Below are 17,971 nucleotides of genomic sequence, written 5' to 3' on the forward strand. Positions count from 1 at the left end.
TTTATGGCAGAAAGTAAAGAACTAAAGAGCCTCTTGTTGAAAGTGAAAGAGGAGAGTGGAAAAGTTGGTTTAAAACTCAACATTCAGAAAACTAAGATCATGGCATCTGGTCCCATCACTTCATGGCAAATAGATGCGGAAACAGTGACAGACTTTATCTTGGGGAGCTCCAAGATCACTGCAGATGGTGACTGCAGCCATGAAATTAAAAGACACTTGCTCCTTGGAAGAAAAGTTATGACCAACCTAGACCGCATATTCAAAAGCAGAGACATTACTTTGTCAACAAAGGTCTGTCTAGTCAAAGCTATGCTTTTTCCAGTAGTCATGTATGGATGATCATGTACGGATGTGAGAGGTGGACTCTAAAGAAAGCTGAGCACCAAAGAATTGATGCTTTTGAACTGTGGTGTTGGAGAAGACTCTTGAGAGTCCCTTGGACTGCAAGGAAATCCAACCAGTCCATCCTAAAGGAAATCAGTCCTGAATATTCATTGGAAGGACTGATGGTGAAGCTGAAACTCCAATACTTTGGCCACATGATGGGAAGAACTGACTCATTTGAAAAGACCCTGATGCTGGGAAAGATTGAAGGCGGGAGGAGAAGGGGACAACCGAGGATGAGATGGTTGGATGGCATCACTGACTCAATGGACAAGAGTTTGAGTAAACTCCAGGAGTTGGTGATGGACAGGGAGGCCTGGCGTGCTGCAGTCCATGGGGTCACAAAGAGTTGGACACGACTGAGTGACTGAACTGAACAAGAATATTCATTTTAGTATTTTTACAGTAGCAAAAACTTGGAAATAATTTAATTTCCCACCCATGGTGGTGGTGGTTGGTGGTTTAGTCACTAAGTTGTGTCTGACTCTTGTGACCCAGTGGACTGTAGCCTGCCAGACTCCTCTGCCCAGGGGATTTCCCAGGCAAGAACACTGGAGTGGGTTGACATTTCCTTCTCTAGGGACTCTTCCCCAAGCAGCTACTGAACCAGGTCTCCTGCATTGCAACAGATTCTTTACCAGTAACTGAGCCACCAGGGAAGCCTAGAGTTATGTAAATTATTGTATTTCCACACAACTAAATACTATACAATTATTTTAAATTATGAATATTTAAGATGACAATACTTTTTATATCTAGTATAGAAGAGTTTATCATTATTTTGCTTGTTAAAAAGTTATACATATATGTGAGGCATATCAATACACAGAGATATGTAGAAAAGAACTGTCAAAATTGTTATGGCCTAAATAATAATTTTAAGCATCCATTCAACATTCATTATTCACTCATTTAGCATTATTTATTAAGCTCTTAATATGTGGTAGGCATTATGCTAGGTGCTGGGAAAACAAAAAAACATTTGTTTTTTTAATCTACTAAATTTTTAATCTACTAAATTTACAGTGATTTTGAAAAATGACAACAAGCAATATTGGTGAATTTAAGAAAGGGATCACTCATAGACAACGGTTGAGAATACATTTTGGTAAAACATTTCTCCAGAGCAATTTAGTACTTTTTATAAAAGCCTTAGAAATATCCATTTCATTTGACCCTACAATTCCATTTTCAGGAATTTATTCTAAAAAAAGGAGTGCAGATGTGTATACAAAAGATATGTCATAAATAAGCTGCTTGGGAGAGGGGTAACCTAAATATTAAAGACTAGGAATTTGGGTAAATAAAATATCCAGTGCATAATACTAGGGAGTCATGTTTAACCTAGAAAATGTTTAACATGAAGAAATGTCCAAAATATACGAGACAAGGTTTAAAAAAAGAGTCTGATACTAAATTGCTGGGAACTTGAGCAAATCACTTAAGTGAGCTGAGTCTCTTCTTCACCTGCAAAGCTTAGATACTTAAGGACCCTCTCAACTCTTCCGTTATATGACTCTAGGTATCCATCCTTTCTTTTTTATAAAGAAAATACCATCCTTTGTGGTTCAGTTGGTAAAGAATCCGCCTGCAATGCAGGAGACCTGGTTTCGATCCCTGGGTTGAAACGATCCCCTGGAGAAGGGAAAGGCTACCCACTCCAGCATTCTGGCCTAGAGAATCCCATGGACTGTATAGTTCATGGGGTCGCAAAGAGTAGAACATGACTGAGCGACTTCACTTCATCATTGGCAGTCGGTAAATGTTAGGTTGGCAGCTGATTGCACAACTGTCCTAAACGATTTCATTTGAGGATTTACTAAAAATTGCTCACAAAAGAGAAAATATGTGTCTTGGAAGAAAATGTCCACCTTTTTCCTTAGTTGCCTAATCTTTCAGCATCGTGCTTGGTTTTGAAGGTACAGAAAGACACTGGCGCCCTCAGAGAGTAAAGTCTCTTGGGGTAAAACCAATAATAATGTTAAAAAGACTGATGATAACAAATCCTTGAAAGATGAGTTCTCCAAGGAGTAGGAGAAAGGATTCCAAAGTAGAAAGAAAAGCATGTTCACAGACAAGACAGAGAGAGAGGATGGTTGGCACAAAAACGGACCATTATTTGTGGCCTTTCTTTCAGTATCGTTCTTCTCATATTACCCAACACCTCATATATCGTTTAAGGGGAGACTGAGCCACACACTCGATCACCTGTAGTCTCTGGTGCATCTGGTCAGGCCGGTGAGAAACTGACAGGAGTCAGCAACACGGAGGTAATTTCACCAAGAACCCAAGAAGGGGTACTTGGTAGCGGCAGCCCAGCAGCTCCTAGTTCCCGCGGGCACTCCTGGCCCAAGGTTTCCAGCCAATCTCAGTTCCTCTAGCTTCCCAGGCCCCTCCCACTTCTGAGCCGCCTGAGAGTTTTGAGGGCGGGGAAGCAAGGGAAGCCTATCGATATCTCTGGAATAAACTATTCTACCCTGCGCCGCCGCCGTCAAACTCCGCAGTCTTCTCTGTAGATCGCCGAGCGGAAGTTTCGGCAGTGCTGTTCCATCCGCAGGTTTGCAGGAGGCCGAAGCCAGGCTCGCGCCGGAACCATGGTGCGTTGGATTCCGAGCTTAGGCAGGGTTGGAGAAGAGGTCCGCTGGCTGGGGGGTAGGGGTAGCTTCTTCTCATGCCTTCCTTAGAGCGGCCCGGGGCCATGGGACTTGGGAACCGTTGCCGACGGGATGGTTCAGGCGGTGATTCAGCATCTCCGGCCTGGCCGGGAGAGTGGAGGTCGGTAGTCTGTGCTGCCGCTGCGACCTTTCCCTGGGGTTTGTTTCGCTTTCCACGGGGTCTTGAACAGTATCTTCTCGGTCTACCAGCCGATTTCGCTCCTCAGGTTCCTTCAGTCGAGAAAATTCCGAGCGGTCCAGAGAGGGCCCTAGTGCTCTGTGTGGCAGAAAGGAAAAATAGGGACTTAACTTCAGACCTCCTTGTACTGCCAAGTGCGGACTTGATTCCAGGGTTTGGGTTGCTGCCTGGACCGCGTTCATTTTCTTGGCGGGTCCCTCTGCAGTCTTTTTCTTAGAGCTCTGTCAGAAAAAGCCCTTTTCAATCACTTTGTCTGCTGTTGCTGCTGCTAAGTCGCTTCAGTCGTGTCCGACTCTGTGCGACCCCATAGACGGCAGCCCACCAGGCTCCCCCGTCCCTGGGATTCTCCAGGCAAGAACACTGGAGTGGGTTGCCATTTCCTTCTCCAATGCATGAAAGTGAAAAGTGAAAGCGAAGTCGCTCAGTTGTATCGACTCTTAGCGACCCCATGGACCGCAGCCTGCCAGGCTCCTCCGTCCATGGGATTTTCCAGGCAAGAGTACTGGAGTGGGGTGCCACTGCCTTCTCCGACAAATGAGTGAACCGAAGCTGATATTAGTGATGAAATCAGGGTTATAGTATAGAGCTCAGGGATTCCAGGCCAGTGCCTGCCATTCCAGCGCTCAACCTTCTCACCCCCATGATTAGTCTCCCAAGTACTGCGCTGGTGGACTTAATACCGTCTTTAAAGCAGTAATGGGTCTGTTTTTATGGCAGTTTGTGTCCACTTATGACTTCCTGGGGACATTCTTGTGTTCTCATTCAGTATGAATGAATGAAAGGCACGTTCAATATGAATGTTTTAAGTGCAGTGAAGGTTCAAGGATAAATCAGACATATCCCAAATCGTAGTATGAGGCAGAAAAATAAGTGTAGATAAAGAACTGGTGGGAATATGTTTTGAGATTTGGGGAGAAAAGATGGAGAAGATTTCAAGAGATAGACATTTGAGCTGACTTAAGAAAAGGTAGTAATGTTTTTGACCATTTATTAGGGTCTGATATAAGGGAAGAATATTAGCAAAGATAGAAAGGAAAGTGGACATATAGGAACTTTAGTAATTGACTAAACCCAAACCAAGTACTATGAACAGTGTTAGAACTGCTGGACTGATTGGGAAGCTAGGTACCATTTAGATCCGCCCCCCCCCCCCCCCATCTCCTTATAAATGTAAAATTGACTTGCAACTGATTACAGTAGTAATCTTCCAATGAGACTGCAATAGCAGCTTTTCCTTAATGCTGGATGGAGAGAGATGGGAGAACATTTTTTAATGATAGAGCTTGTGAAGATTTTGAATTTGTAATGTTCTTGTGTTAATAGGTCTTTTTTCATTTACTTTCAGTTTCGCAACCAGTATGACAATGATGTCACTGTTTGGAGCCCTCAGGTAAACTTTTGGTTACTGCAATGTGTTTAGAAGCTTATGGGATTGTAGGAAGTGAGAAAATGGAATATAATCATTTTATACGTTCCTGAAACCTAAGTTTATCATTAAAGTCAGTCTTCTAGTTTTAAGAAACAGCATTTGAGATGTAACTATGCCCACTTGAGATTTGGGATTGCTAAATTATGTTAAATATATAAAAGGGTCTTGTAATGACTAAGGTGTGTTGGGTTTTTTTTTTTTTTTCATTTTAGGGCAGAATTCATCAAATTGAATATGCAATGGAAGCTGTCAAACAAGGTTCAGCCACAGTTGGTCTGAAATCAAAAACTCATGCAGTGTTGGTTGCATTGAAGGTAAGTAAAGCAATAAATATATCTTCCTCCTTTAGAAAATACTGTAAAATGTTAGTTTCACTATGTAAATAATAAAATTATAAACTTACTCTTTTGTCTTAAATGATGTTTCTATTTAGAGAGCACAGTCAGAACTTGCGGCTCATCAGAAAAAAATTCTCCATGTTGATAACCATATTGGTATCTCAATTGCGGGACTTACTGCTGATGCTCGACTGTTATGGTGAGTATGATCCTGGGAAACAAAAGAAATATCCCTTTTGATTCATAATTGATTACATATCTAGAAACAATCCAGATATTTTAGGAAGTTGTCTGCTAGAGTGTTTATAAGATTATTAATACCTTAATGTATTTGGGCTCAGTTACTAAGTATTCCATTTCTTGATCACTGTAGCAGTAATTAATAGGATTAACCACATTAACATTAATGCTTTTTAGAAGTCATTGAATAATGTATTACTTGTTAACTCAGTATATATAGTTTGATGTTAGATCTGGGAAGAGCTTGACACCAGGTTTCTGAAGGATCAGCTGAACCACCTTTGCTGTCTTTAATATACCAGTATTCATTTGACATTTATTTTTTGCAAAGCTCAATACTGGATACAAAGAGTATACAAAGGTGAATCAGACATAGATCTCATCTTCTATGAGCTTAAAATCTAGTAGAATATCTGCAATACAAGGTAGAAAGTGGAGAGCAACAGGTATATTTCTTTGGAGGGGGTGGGGGATAAAGATTATTTCCAGTTGAGAGGCATATTGCAGATGAAGAGCTGGGGCTTTGGGATCACACAGTCTTTAATTCCCACTTTTAACACTCAATCTGATGTTGCTCTAGTTACTCAAACTCTGAATTTTTTTAGTATTTTTTTCCCAAGGTTATTGATAAATAGCCTAACATGTAGAACACTTCATACAGCATCTTTCAGTGTATGTGTTGGTAAGTAGGAGGTAGTTAGCCACAAATAATCTCGTCTGTGATTTAATTAGGAAAGGAGGAATATAAACACCGAAGACAGTTAATAATGCTGATGTTTAAAATTTTCAAGTTATTTGGTGAGTTCCCTGTTCTCTTAGGTCAGCAATATAGTGATTACATTAGTGTTTTCTGTTAGCTGTTGAAAATATATGTTGCATTGTCAAACATTTTACTTAACCCAATCTTTCAAAAATATTGTCACTTGTAATCGTTTAAAAGCTTTATTGGATATTTTACATTATTGCGCAAAATCTTTGACATTTTATGTATATTTTGTACTGAAGATACATCTTAATTCAGACTAGCCACTTTTTCAGTGCTCACTAGTCACATGTTACTAGTGCCTGCCATATTGAGCAATGCAGTGTTAGACAGCCTTGGGAAAGGAACTTAAGTGAAAGTAGTGAACAACTAGCTTGGTTAACAGCAGCCAACATCTGATCATCGGACGTGACACACACATAAACTAGACAGAGCAATATGAAAGAAAAGGTTATCCTCTTGGCTTTAATAGGTGTGAATTTTCTTTTCCCCAGTGTTGTATTTGCTTGCATCTTGTTGGGTTTGAGACTTAACAGTGTAGTGTCTCCTCTAGAGTACTGCTATGGAGAGAAGTAACATTGACAGAAACATGTTAACAGCGCCCTAGTATGGATTCAGTTTCTTCTGTTTGTTCTATTGGGGAAATTTTTGTCAGCTTTCAAGGAAAAAAGCAAAGTTATTCTTTTTGCTAGCTCAAGACATGGAATTAAGACAGTCTTGCTGACAGTGGGAAGGGTAAGAGAAGAGAGATTGCTCTTTTCCTATCGTGCAGCCTTTTCTTCTCTGTTATGTAAAGTGCTCTGAGGCAAAGGTTATCTAGAGCTAAGAAACGTGTAGTCATAAACTTAGGTAAAATTGTGAAAATTTTAAGGTTAGTCACTTTCAATAATAGAACACTTAAAATATAGAGATTTGATAGAAAAATTTATCCTTGTCATTATATGTTTATGGTTCCATTGTATGGATGTACGTGTAAACATCTGGAAGAAAGCAAAAAGAAACCAAATTACTTTGTTTGATTAGAATGACTCTGATTTGAAATTACCAGTTTTTCTTGTTTCTTTTTCAGTAATTTTATGCGCCAGGAGTGTTTGGATTCCAGATTTGTATTTGACAGACCTCTTCCTGTGTCTCGTCTTGTATCTCTAATTGGAAGCAGTATCCTTTTCATTTATGCATTTATTGTAGCATTTATGGATGTAGACTTTAAAGGGTCTTGATACTTAATCGTTATATTACTTATTAAGAATATGATAATATATAACATAGGTAAGATTGTGCAAACTTTAAGTTGAGTCACTTTTCAGTAAAAGAATGCTTTAAGTCTTTAGAAGGAGAATTGTAGGGAGTTTTACTATGGAAGAATAGATTCTAACTGAGTTGGTTTGTTCTTTTTATCAGCCTTTATAGATAAGCAATTAATATGTTCCAGATATAGATAAGCCCAATTTCAGAAAAACTGAGCATCAATTTTAGAAGAGATTTAATGTTTGTTTATTCGTGGTTATAGATGCTCCCCCTAAATTCTTAGATCCCTTAGATCCAAAATGAATGAAATTCTCTACACCAGAAAAGATCATCTTGCTAGCACTCACTTGGGGTTTGGTGGATAGTCAAACATCTTTTAACACTAAGCCAAAGAAATATTTATTTTCTTCTTCTTGGGGTAGTGAATTATGCAGCACTTAAAAAAACCAGAACTCTTTGTTGATAATATTTAATTTGAAATTAAAGACAGTACTTTACTTCTTGTTAGAACAAACTCTTTAACTAGTTTAAGAAACCCAGATACCAACACAGCGATATGGCCGGAGACCATATGGTGTTGGGCTGCTCATTGCTGGTTATGATGTAAGTTCATAGAGTATTGTTATATTTTAATGATTTTTTTTTGAAACTAACAAATTTTCTAATTTTTAGCTCAGTCAGAGTCAAGAATTATGCAGTGTATTTTTCTTCTATTTGTAGGATATGGGTCCTCACATTTTCCAAACTTGTCCATCTGCTAACTATTTTGACTGCAGAGCTATGTCCATTGGAGCCCGATCTCAATCAGCTCGTACTTACTTGGAGAGACATATGTCAGAGTTTATGGAGTGTAAGTAATTTTTCTTTTTTGCCCTTCTAGTCTTTATATAGTGAATAAACACAGTATCCTATGTGGAAAAAAGCTCTACTTTTCTTAAAAAGATTAAGCCCATGAAGTGTATATTATTTCTGCCATATATACTAGTTTTCACTTTCTCTGGCTACCAGGGCAGTTTCAGTCACCGGTCAAACTTTTTTAAAATATAACTATGTATTCCTTACCTTGAAGACTTTTTATTCAATTGGTCTGAAGTGTTGTCCCAGCCAGAGTTGAGAGCCACTGTAGTAGTTACTACTTGTAAATTCTGTTTACAGCTTTTATTTTCTGTGATTCTTATTTTTAGCCACATAGACATTTCTGCAATAAGTAGTCCATAAATAAATAAATCAGTTTAGTTGTGAGGAAGAAAAGATGTATCGTGATGATAGGGCAGGTTTTCTTTTTTCTTTTTTTTTTTTTCTGTTTTTTTTTTTTTTTTTAGTTTTTTATTTTTTAAATTTTAAAATCTTTAATTCTTACATGCGTTCCCAAACATGAACCCCCCTCCCACCTCCCTCCCCACAACATCTCTCTGGGTTATCCCCATGCACCAGCCCCAAGCATGCTGCACCCTGCGTCAGACATAGACTAGCAATTCAGTTCTTACATGATAGTATACATGTTAGAATGCCATTCTCCCAAATCATCCCACCCTCTCCCTCTCCCTCTGAGTCCAAAAGTCCGTTATACACATCTGTGTCTTTTTTCCTGTCTTGCATACAGGGTCGTCATTAGGGCAGGTTTTCAAATGATTTGCTTATGCAAGGGTCTTAGATTTTAACACATGCTTTTTACGCGTCAAGGTAATCATGCATCCACCGCCACCCCACCCTCCAGCATTCTATTGTGGTGTATTGCATTCATTGACTTTTTTAAAATTTATTTTTCTATTGAAGGATAATTGCTTTACAGAATATTGTTGTTTTCTGTCAAACCTCAACATGAATCAGCCATAGGTATACACATATACCCTCCCTTTTGAACCTCCCTCCCATCTCCTGCCCCATCCCACCCCCTCTAGATTGATACAGAGCCCCTGTTTGAGTTTCTTGAGCCATACAGCAAATTCCCTTTGGCTATCTATTTTACATACGGTAATGTAAGTTGCCATGTTACTCTTTGCATACATCTCACCCTCTTCTCCCTTCTCCCCATGTCCATAGGTCTGTTTCTCCATTGCTGCCCTGAAAATAAATTCTTCAGTACCATTTTTCTAGATTCTGTATATATGCATTAGAATAAAATATTTATCTTTCTCTTTCTGACTCACTTCACTCTGTATAATAGGTTCTAGGTTCATCCACCTCATCAGAACGGACTCAGATTTGTTCTTTTTTATGGCTGAGTAATATTCCATTGTGTGTGTGTGTGTGTGTGTGTGTGTGTGTGTGTGTGTGTATCACAACTTCTTTATCCATTCACCTGTCAGTGGACATCTAGGTTGCTTCCATGTTCTAGCTATTGTGAATAGTGCTGCAGTGAACAACATGTGTCTTTTTCAATTTTGGTTTCCTCAGGGTATATGCCTAGGAGGGGATTCCTGGGTCATATGGTGGTTTTATTCCTAGTTTTGTAAGGAATCTCCATACCGTCTTCCATGGTGGCTGTATCAATTTACATTCCCACCAACAGTGCAAGAACATTCCCTTTTCTCCACACCCTCTCCAGCATTTATTGTTTGTAGACTTTTGATGATGGCCATTCTGACTGGCAGAGAAGGCAGTGGCACCCCACTCCAGTACTCTTGCCTGGCAAATCCCATAGACGGAGGAGCCTGGCAGGCTGCAGTCCATGGGGTCACAAAGAGTTGGACACGGCTGAGCGACTTCACTTTCACTTTTCACTTTCATGCATTGGAGAAGGAAATGGCAACCCACTCCAGTGTTCTTGCTTGGAGAATCCTAGGGATGGCAGAGCCTGGTGGGCTATCGTCTGTGGAGTCGCATAGAGTCGGAGACGACTGAAGCAACTTAGCAGCAGCAGCATTCTGACCAGTGTGAGGTGATATCTCATTGTAGTTTTGATTTGCATTTCTCCTTAATAATGAGCGATGTTGAGCATCTTTTCATGTATTTGTTAGCCATCTGTATGTCTTCTTTGGAGAAATGTCTGTTTAAGTCTTTTTCCCACTTGGAAAAAGTTTGATTGGGTTGTTTGTTTTTCTGGCATTGAGTTGTATGAGCTGCTTGTATACTTTGGAAATTAATCCTTTGTCAGTTGTTTCATTTGCTATTATTTTCTCCCATTCTGAGGGTTGTCTTTTCACCCTGCTTAAAGCTTCCTTTGCTGTGCTTTTAAATTTAATCAGGTCCCCCTTGTTTACTTTTGTTTTTATTTCTGTTACACTAGGAGGTGGGTCATAGATGATCTTGCTTTGATTTATGTCATCGAGTGTTTTGCCTAGCATTCATTGACTTTTGAATGTTCAGCCAGCTTTGCATTCCTGGGACAAATCCTTCTTGGTCATGATGTGTAACATAAATTATATATATGTAAAATGTTTATGGAAACATAAACATTGCTGGGTTTAGTTTGCTGATATTTTGTTGAGGTTTTTGTGTGTTTGTTAATCAGGGGTACTGATCTGTAGTTTTACTTTCTTCTGGTAGCTTTGTATAGTTTTGGTATCAGGGCAATACTGACCACATACAAGCAATTGGAGACTCTTTTATAAAGAGCAAATACAGTGACAAACATTTCACAGAGTACATTTTACAAAACTTTGAGCTGTAAAATCCTGATTGTATCAGGATTTTAATTTAACTTAGCATAAGAAAAGGGTAACTTTAGTAACAAAAATCATGTATTCTCTCATTAAATAAAACAATAGCAATCTAATAATAGATTGTTAGAAGATTATATGGCCAAACATTAGACTTTTTTTTATTATGATATATTTAGTGTGTGACTAAAACCATGATTTCAGACTATAGACCTGACAAATAAATAAAGGAAGCCTAGCATGAAAATAGAATTAAGAAATAATTGTTAATTTATTATATTTAGGCAATTTGAATGAACTGGTTAAGCATGGTCTGCGTGCCTTACGGGAAACCCTTCCTGCAGAACAGGACCTGACTACAAAGGTAAATACCACATTTTCCAATTGGGGATACTAACATTATAGTTTAATCATTTATTATACAAATGTAAGTAATAGAGGTGTGTCTACTTATAGTTCTTTAATTTGTAAGATGGTTTCCTCGGCTCATTCTTTCTCTTTAAGGTATTCACTAAATGACTGATTTTTAAATGATTTTTAAATATTTCTTTTTGGTATAAAGCCATAAAACATATAATTCTGTTGCAGAATGTCTTTCATCAAGAGATAGGAATATCTTTGTATTTTTAATATACATTGAGCACCAATCACATGAAGGCAGGAGGCACGGAGAAAATATAATGCATACAACAAACATCTTGGCATTCCTGGGACATACATCCAGGTGGGCAAAGAGAGACAGTGTACCCACAAGTAGATTATGTAGGATATTAGAATGTGATAAAGGCTTAGAAAAAATAAAACAGCTTTAAAAGGAGAAAGGATGGCCAATAGGGTATAAGAAGGAGACATGGTGGGTATAATTTAACACAGAGTGGTGAAAGATGGTCTCACTGAGAAAGTGAAATTTGAGGGAAAGATCTAAAAGAGTTGAGTGAGTGAGCTATGCATATGGGGGCCTTGAGTTCAGAATGTTGCTAGTATTCAACATAAGGAGGCCAGTTGTGTTGGAGTCAGTAATCAAGAGGAGAAGAAGGAATAAAGTCAGAGAGGTAATGGAGGCCACATAGCGTATGTCCTGTAAACATTGTAGGCACTTTGGATTTTACTCTTGAGTTTGAGCAGAGCAATACTGTGGCTCGATGTAGATTTTAAAAGTCACTCTAGTTGCCATTTTGAGTGGGGGCATGGGTGGAAATAGTTTCAAGGCTGTTAGAGTAATTCAAGTCATAGACTGTGGTAGATTAGAGCAGAGCCATAGAGTTGGAGATGATGAGAAGTGGTTCGCTTCTGCATGTTTTGAAATCAGAGCCAGAAAGCTTTGCTAATGAATTGGTTGTGAGGTGTGAGTTTAGAAAATGCCTTTAGCATTTTTGCCTGATTAGAGGAAAGATAGACTTATGATTTACTGAGATGGATGAGACATTTGGAGGAAGAGAAGATCAGGCAGTTAGTTTAGAACATACAAACTTTGAAATGCCTCTTGTTTGTCCATTTGGTAATACAGTATAAGTGATTATTGGATGTTCACCCCCTAGAGTTTGATGGAGATTGGTTTATCCTAGAACTAAGGTTTTGAAGTCTTTGTGGAAAAATGGTCTTTAGAGACTGGCTAGGATTAGATTTCTGAAAGATTAGAATAAGTTTGAAGACAAGTTTGAAGACTTGGTCAAGGGTATTCTATCCTTTAGAGATTAGAAGGTGAGAGTAGGAATCAGCAAAAAGGGACTGAGAAATATGCCAGGGAGGTAGGAGGAAAACATAGAAAATGAGGCATCTTTAAAAGGAAATGAAGAAACTGTAGTCATCCATTGGCATCAGTGGTGGGGGGATTAGTTCCAGAATCCCCTACCATGGATCCCTAAATCCAAGGGTGCTCAAGTCCCTTATGTAAAATGATGTCATACTTGCATATAGCCTATACACAGTCCTCCTGTATACCTGAAATTATCTCTAGACTACCTGTGTCACCTAATAAAATGTAAATGCATGTAAATAGTTGTAATTGCGATATAAATGCTGTGTAAACAGTTGCCAGGGCACAGCAAATTTAAGTTTTGCTATTCAGAACTTTCTGGAATTTTTTTCCCAAAATATTTTTGATCGATGGTTGGTTGAACCCACAACTAACAAATGAAGAACCCACCAACAGAGAGGTGAACAAAGGAGAAGAGAGTGAAACATTGCCAATAGGCCATGAAAGATGTGGACTGAGAATTAACATTTAGACTAGCAGTGATGTTACTGAAACTTGACCAGACAGTCTTAATGGAATGGAGGAGAAAAGTGTGCTAGGAATAGAGTCAGGAGAAAATGAGAGAAATTGGAGACAGCTCTTTGGAGGAGACTTTCTGTTAACGGATCCAGAGAAAGAGGGTGGTGGTTGGTAGAGAATGTAGTGAAAAAGGGTTTTGTTTTGTTTTTTTAAGATGGGAGAGATTACAGTAGTTTGCTGCATGGTTATAAAAATAATCCAGTATCAAGAAAAAGATTTATGGAACTTCCCTGGTGGTCCAGTGGTTAAGACCACACTCCAATGCAGGGGGCATGGGTTCCATCTCTGGTCGGAGAACTAAAGTCCTGCATGCTGTATAGTGCAGAAATAAACAAACAAGTAAAGATGTGCACTAAGTAGATTAAACATCATTATTAAGAAAACACAGATAAAAACATCTGTATAGGATAAAAATGAGAACTGCTAGACCAATCACCAGTAGCACCTAGGTGAAAAGGTAGGCTTCAGAGAGGACTGGGGCTCTTCATTCCCAGTAACACGAAGGGAGAGAATCTAGGGACATAGATATAGGAAAGGTTGGATACTATGGGAGCTTATGAACATTCTCTTCTGATTGCTTCTGTTTTTTCAGTTAATTAGAAGCAAGGTAGGTTTTGAGCTGAAAGAGAAATGGAGAATGTTAGAAAGAGTTGTCCAGGGAAGGGGAGATTGAATGATCTAAAACTTGTATAATACAACAACAATTAAAGGACTCCTTGAGGTAAATGATCACTAGAGAGATCAGTTACCGTATTATAAAATATGTCTTGTTATGATTGGGTAATTAATAGTTAATATGTGTATGAAGACTTTCAGTTCAGTTCAGTCGTTCAGTCGTGTCTGACTCTTTGCGACCCCATGAGTTGCAGCATTCCAGGCCTCCCTGTCCATCACCAACTCCCGGAGTTCACTCAGATTCACGTCCATCGAGTCAGTGATGCCATCCAGCCATCTCATCCTCTGTCGTCCCCTTCTCCTCCTGCCCCCAATCCCTCCCAGCATCAAAGTCTTTTCCAGTGAGTCAACTCTTCACATGAAGTGGCCAAAGTACTGGAGTTTCAGCTTTAGCATCATGAAGACTTTATAACCTGCATAATCTTTTTAAATAGCATTTCCTATCATAAAAATAATTTTCTTTCAAAAAAATTAGGAAAGTTACATTAAAGGACATTAAATTGTTTTTATTTGTTTGTTTTAAAAATACCTATAATGCCATCACTCCAAGATGACTGTCTTTTAAATTGTGGGTATACAGTTTACTGTTGGCATTTACAGCTTGGAAAAGTTGGCTCAGGTATCTGGCTTTCTGATTTTACATTTTTACTGAATCATAGAGAATGCCGTATATATCCTTAATGTCTCAAGTTCTCACTGAAATTTTAATCTTACAGGAACTCTACTGTACTGGTTAGCATTCACTGAACATTTTTAAGAGTTGCTTTTTAATTTTTCCATGTAGAACACAGTTCTAAGTTCCCTAAACTCAATATTTTAGAACCCAAAATTTATTTCCTTAAGAACCATTATGTCTTAACATATATAGGGGTAGGCTTTACCTCTCAGATGGTAAAGAATGAAGGCTTGCTGCCTAGCAAATGGTTTGTGTCCTCACACTGGTCTTCACATTCTGACTGTGAGCCAAGTTGCAAATTTCTAGGTGACATTGACCTTCAGAATTGTTCGTGGTTATCAAAAGTGAATATTAAATCTGCAGATTACAAAAGTTTACTAGTTTTCTTCTTTTTCCCCTAGGTTTTTTTTTTTTTTTTTGTCTCATTCAAGTGGTATATAAATTTTTATTCAACTTTTTTTCTTTTTATCATAAGCATATTTCTAACCTAAATTCTCTTGATTTTTAAATTTTACCTTTTTTTCCCCTTCAGAATGTTTCCATTGGAATTGTTGGTAAAGACTTGGAGTTTACAATTTATGATGATGATGATGTGTCTCCATTCCTGGAAGGTCTGGAAGAAAGACCACAGAGAAAGGCACAGGTATATAACTAATTATAACCAAGAGACTAATTCTATTATAAATTGCTATTCCTACCACAACAGTGTAAATCTACTGTTTTTGTCTTTAATTTTTGAGATAGGCTTATAATTCACGTGGCAGTAGGAAAACTAAGAACTAATACTGAGGGGGTCAGTGATCTCTAAAACACAAAAAGGGTGATTTGGTTCTCTGTTGTAGCTTCTCAGTTCTGTGTGTTGATGGGCTCAGCTAGATGGTTCTTTGGCTTATGTCACTTTGGGTGTCTCAAACATGCAGTCAGTTGAGTGGGTAGGGCTGGAACATCCAAGATGGCTTTACTCATTTGTCTTCTTTACTCACATTTGCTAGGTATCTTGGAAGGACAGCTAGAAGGGTGGCTGGGCCCTGGTCCATGTAGTCTCAGGGCCTCTCCTTCACCAGAGTATTTCTGGCAGGAAGCAGCTCAGAGGTTGCAAAAGTTCAAAAGCTCAGAAGCGCAAGCTGCCAGGCATTGTTAAGGCTGAGGCCCAGGACTGGCACAGCATTCCTTCTTTACATTCTGTTGGTTAAAGCAAGTCATAGGGCTGTCTGAGATTCTATCAGAGGTGGGACTGAGAGAAAAACTCACTGGTGACCAGTTTGGGAAACTAAGTTGACTCTTCACAAATATTGAGAAAAGGATCAAGAAGTACTGGTGAATCTCAGGTTAAATACTAGCCTTTTTTGTCAAAAGTTTGAATATACATTTGCTTTTATAGGTGCTTATTTAATAGCTGTGTAATTGGTAAAAAAAACTATCTTGTTCAGAAATTTCTTCTACAGCATGAATTCTTTTTTTAACTTGAAAAAGATGTTGGTATTATTTGGAGCGGCAAGATTTGCATTATTTAACTGCTGTTGGGAACAATGCAGGACAGTACCTCAGAGCTGCTTTGTTAGAAAATATTTTTGCTGTGTTTATTAGTGATAAGAAAAGCCTTTATTCTTGGAGCAAAACAAAGTATGATGAAATGTTGGAATTGTTCATTGCTTTTTATTATGTAATATTTGTGAGTAAAAGTATATATTGGTTAAGTGTTCTTTTTACATACTTTCTTTTTTCTTCCTCTCTTAAGCCTACTCAACCTGCTGATGAACCTGCAGAAAAGGCTGATGAACCAATGGAACATTAAACAATAAACCAGTCTGTATATGTATTGTCATACATGTAAGAATGCAGAAGCAGACACTGATGACAGTAATCTATACTTAGAACCAAAAGATGCAGAATGGTGGGATAGAATGGTATGTTTTAGGAAGCAGTTCAGATGTGAGTTTTTCCTAAGCTGCCACCAAAACCATATAATTGGGTTCATTTTTCTTTAAGAGGGCCTCTATAATCATTTTCTAGAAAGTATAGTTCTCTCTACTAACGTTTTTATATGAAGAACATAGTGTCTTTGTGGTTTTAAAGATAACTGTGAAATAAAATTGTTTCACCTGCTGATGTATCAGGGTTTTGCTTTTTAAGTAGCTTCAACTGTAAATAGTAGTCTGCGATTACAGCTGTGTCATCATATGTGGTCACCATGTTTGCCAATTAAATTGCCTTGTTTTTAGTGACAGGAAAAATATTACCTCTTATATATAACAGCCTTATACTAATACCTCAGCGAATAGACTGGCTGCATGAGAAACCTCCATGGAGGTTTGGTCCAGAATACTGATTTTTAGAGTTTAACCTTGGAGATTCCAAGTAAAACCTAAGAAAAAACCACTTTCTAATAATCGTAGTGGGAAGATTGTTAACATGGGAATGATTTTTCATTACAACCAGCAGATGGCAGTAGTAGTATCTGTGGTCTCAGTGTAGGGAATTTTTGCAAAAATCAGTTCAGTTCAGTTCAGTCACTCAGTCGTGTCTTTTTGACCCCATGGACTGCAGCACACCAGGCTTCCCTGTCTATCACCAACTCCCAGAGCTTGCTCAAACTCATGTCCATCGAGTTGGTGATACCATCCAACCAACCCATCCTCTGTCGTACCCTTCTCCCTCCTTCAATCTTGCTCAGCATCAGGGTCTTTTCCAATAAAACGTCAGTTCTTCGCATCAGGTGACCAAAGTATTAGAGCTTCAGCTTCAGCATCAGTCCTTCCAATGAATATTCAGGACTGATTTCCTTTAGGATGGACTGGTTTGATCTTGCAGTCCAAGGGACTCTCAAGAGTCTCCTCCAACACCACAGTTCAAAAGCATCAATTCTTCGGCGCTCAAAGTCCAGCTCTCACATCCACACATGACTACTTGAAAAACCATAACTGACTAGATGGACCTTTGTCGGCAAAGTAATGTCTCTGCTTTTTAATATGCTGTCTAGGTTGCTCATAGCTTTTCGTCCAAGGAGCAAGCATCTTTTAGTTTCATGGCTGCAGTCACCATCTGCAGTGATTTTGGAGCCCAAAAAACCCAAAAAACTCACTGTTTCCCATCTACTTTCCACGAAGTGATGGGACTGGATGCCATGATCTTAGTATTTTGAATATTGAGTTTTAAGCCAACTTTTTCACTCTCCTCTTTCACTTTGATCAAGAGGCTCTTTGGTTCTTCTTTGCTTTCTGCCATAAGAGTGGTGTCATCTGCATATCTGAGGTTATTGATATTTCTCCCGGCAATCTTGATTCCAGATTGTGCTTCATCCAGCCTGGCATTTCGCATGATGTACTCTGCATATAAGTTGAATAAGCAGGGTGACGATATACAGCCTTGACATACTCCTTTCCCGATTTGGAACCAGTCTGTTGTTCTATGACTAGTTCTAACTGTTGCTTCTTGACTTGCATACAGATTTCTCAGGAGGCAGGTCAGGTGGTCTGATATTCCCATCT

The 17,971-nt window shown here is 38.7% G+C and overlaps 1 protein-coding gene across 1 annotated transcript; it reads left to right on the forward strand.

The window, feature by feature from the left end:
• The first annotated feature begins 2,680 nt into the window (after positions 1 to 2,680).
• PSMA1 (proteasome 20S subunit alpha 1) lies at positions 2,681 to 16,589 on the forward strand. Its single transcript, XM_069554318.1, has 10 exons — positions 2,681 to 2,981; positions 4,583 to 4,627; positions 4,879 to 4,980; positions 5,100 to 5,203; positions 7,077 to 7,165; positions 7,788 to 7,858; positions 7,976 to 8,105; positions 11,142 to 11,221; positions 15,016 to 15,126; positions 16,222 to 16,589. Exons 1-10 carry the CDS (start codon positions 2,979 to 2,981, stop codon positions 16,276 to 16,278), a joined length of 792 nt encoding a protein of 263 aa, XP_069410419.1. The 5' UTR covers positions 2,681 to 2,978; the 3' UTR covers positions 16,279 to 16,589.
• The last annotated feature ends 1,382 nt before the right edge of the window (positions 16,590 to 17,971 follow it).

The sequence above is a fragment of the Ovis canadensis genome, chromosome 15 (genome assembly GCF_042477335.2).
Source record: "Ovis canadensis isolate MfBH-ARS-UI-01 breed Bighorn chromosome 15, ARS-UI_OviCan_v2, whole genome shotgun sequence".
NCBI lineage: Eukaryota > Metazoa > Chordata > Mammalia > Artiodactyla > Bovidae > Ovis > Ovis canadensis.

Coding starts and splice junctions, on each gene's coding strand:
- PSMA1 (XM_069554318.1), top strand. Junction 4,628..4,878: donor TCACTGTTTGGAGCCCTCAG/GTAAACTTTTGG, acceptor TTTTCATTTTAG/GGCAGAATTCATCAAATTGA. Junction 15,127..16,221: donor GACCACAGAGAAAGGCACAG/GTATATAACTAA, acceptor TCCTCTCTTAAG/CCTACTCAACCTGCTGATGA.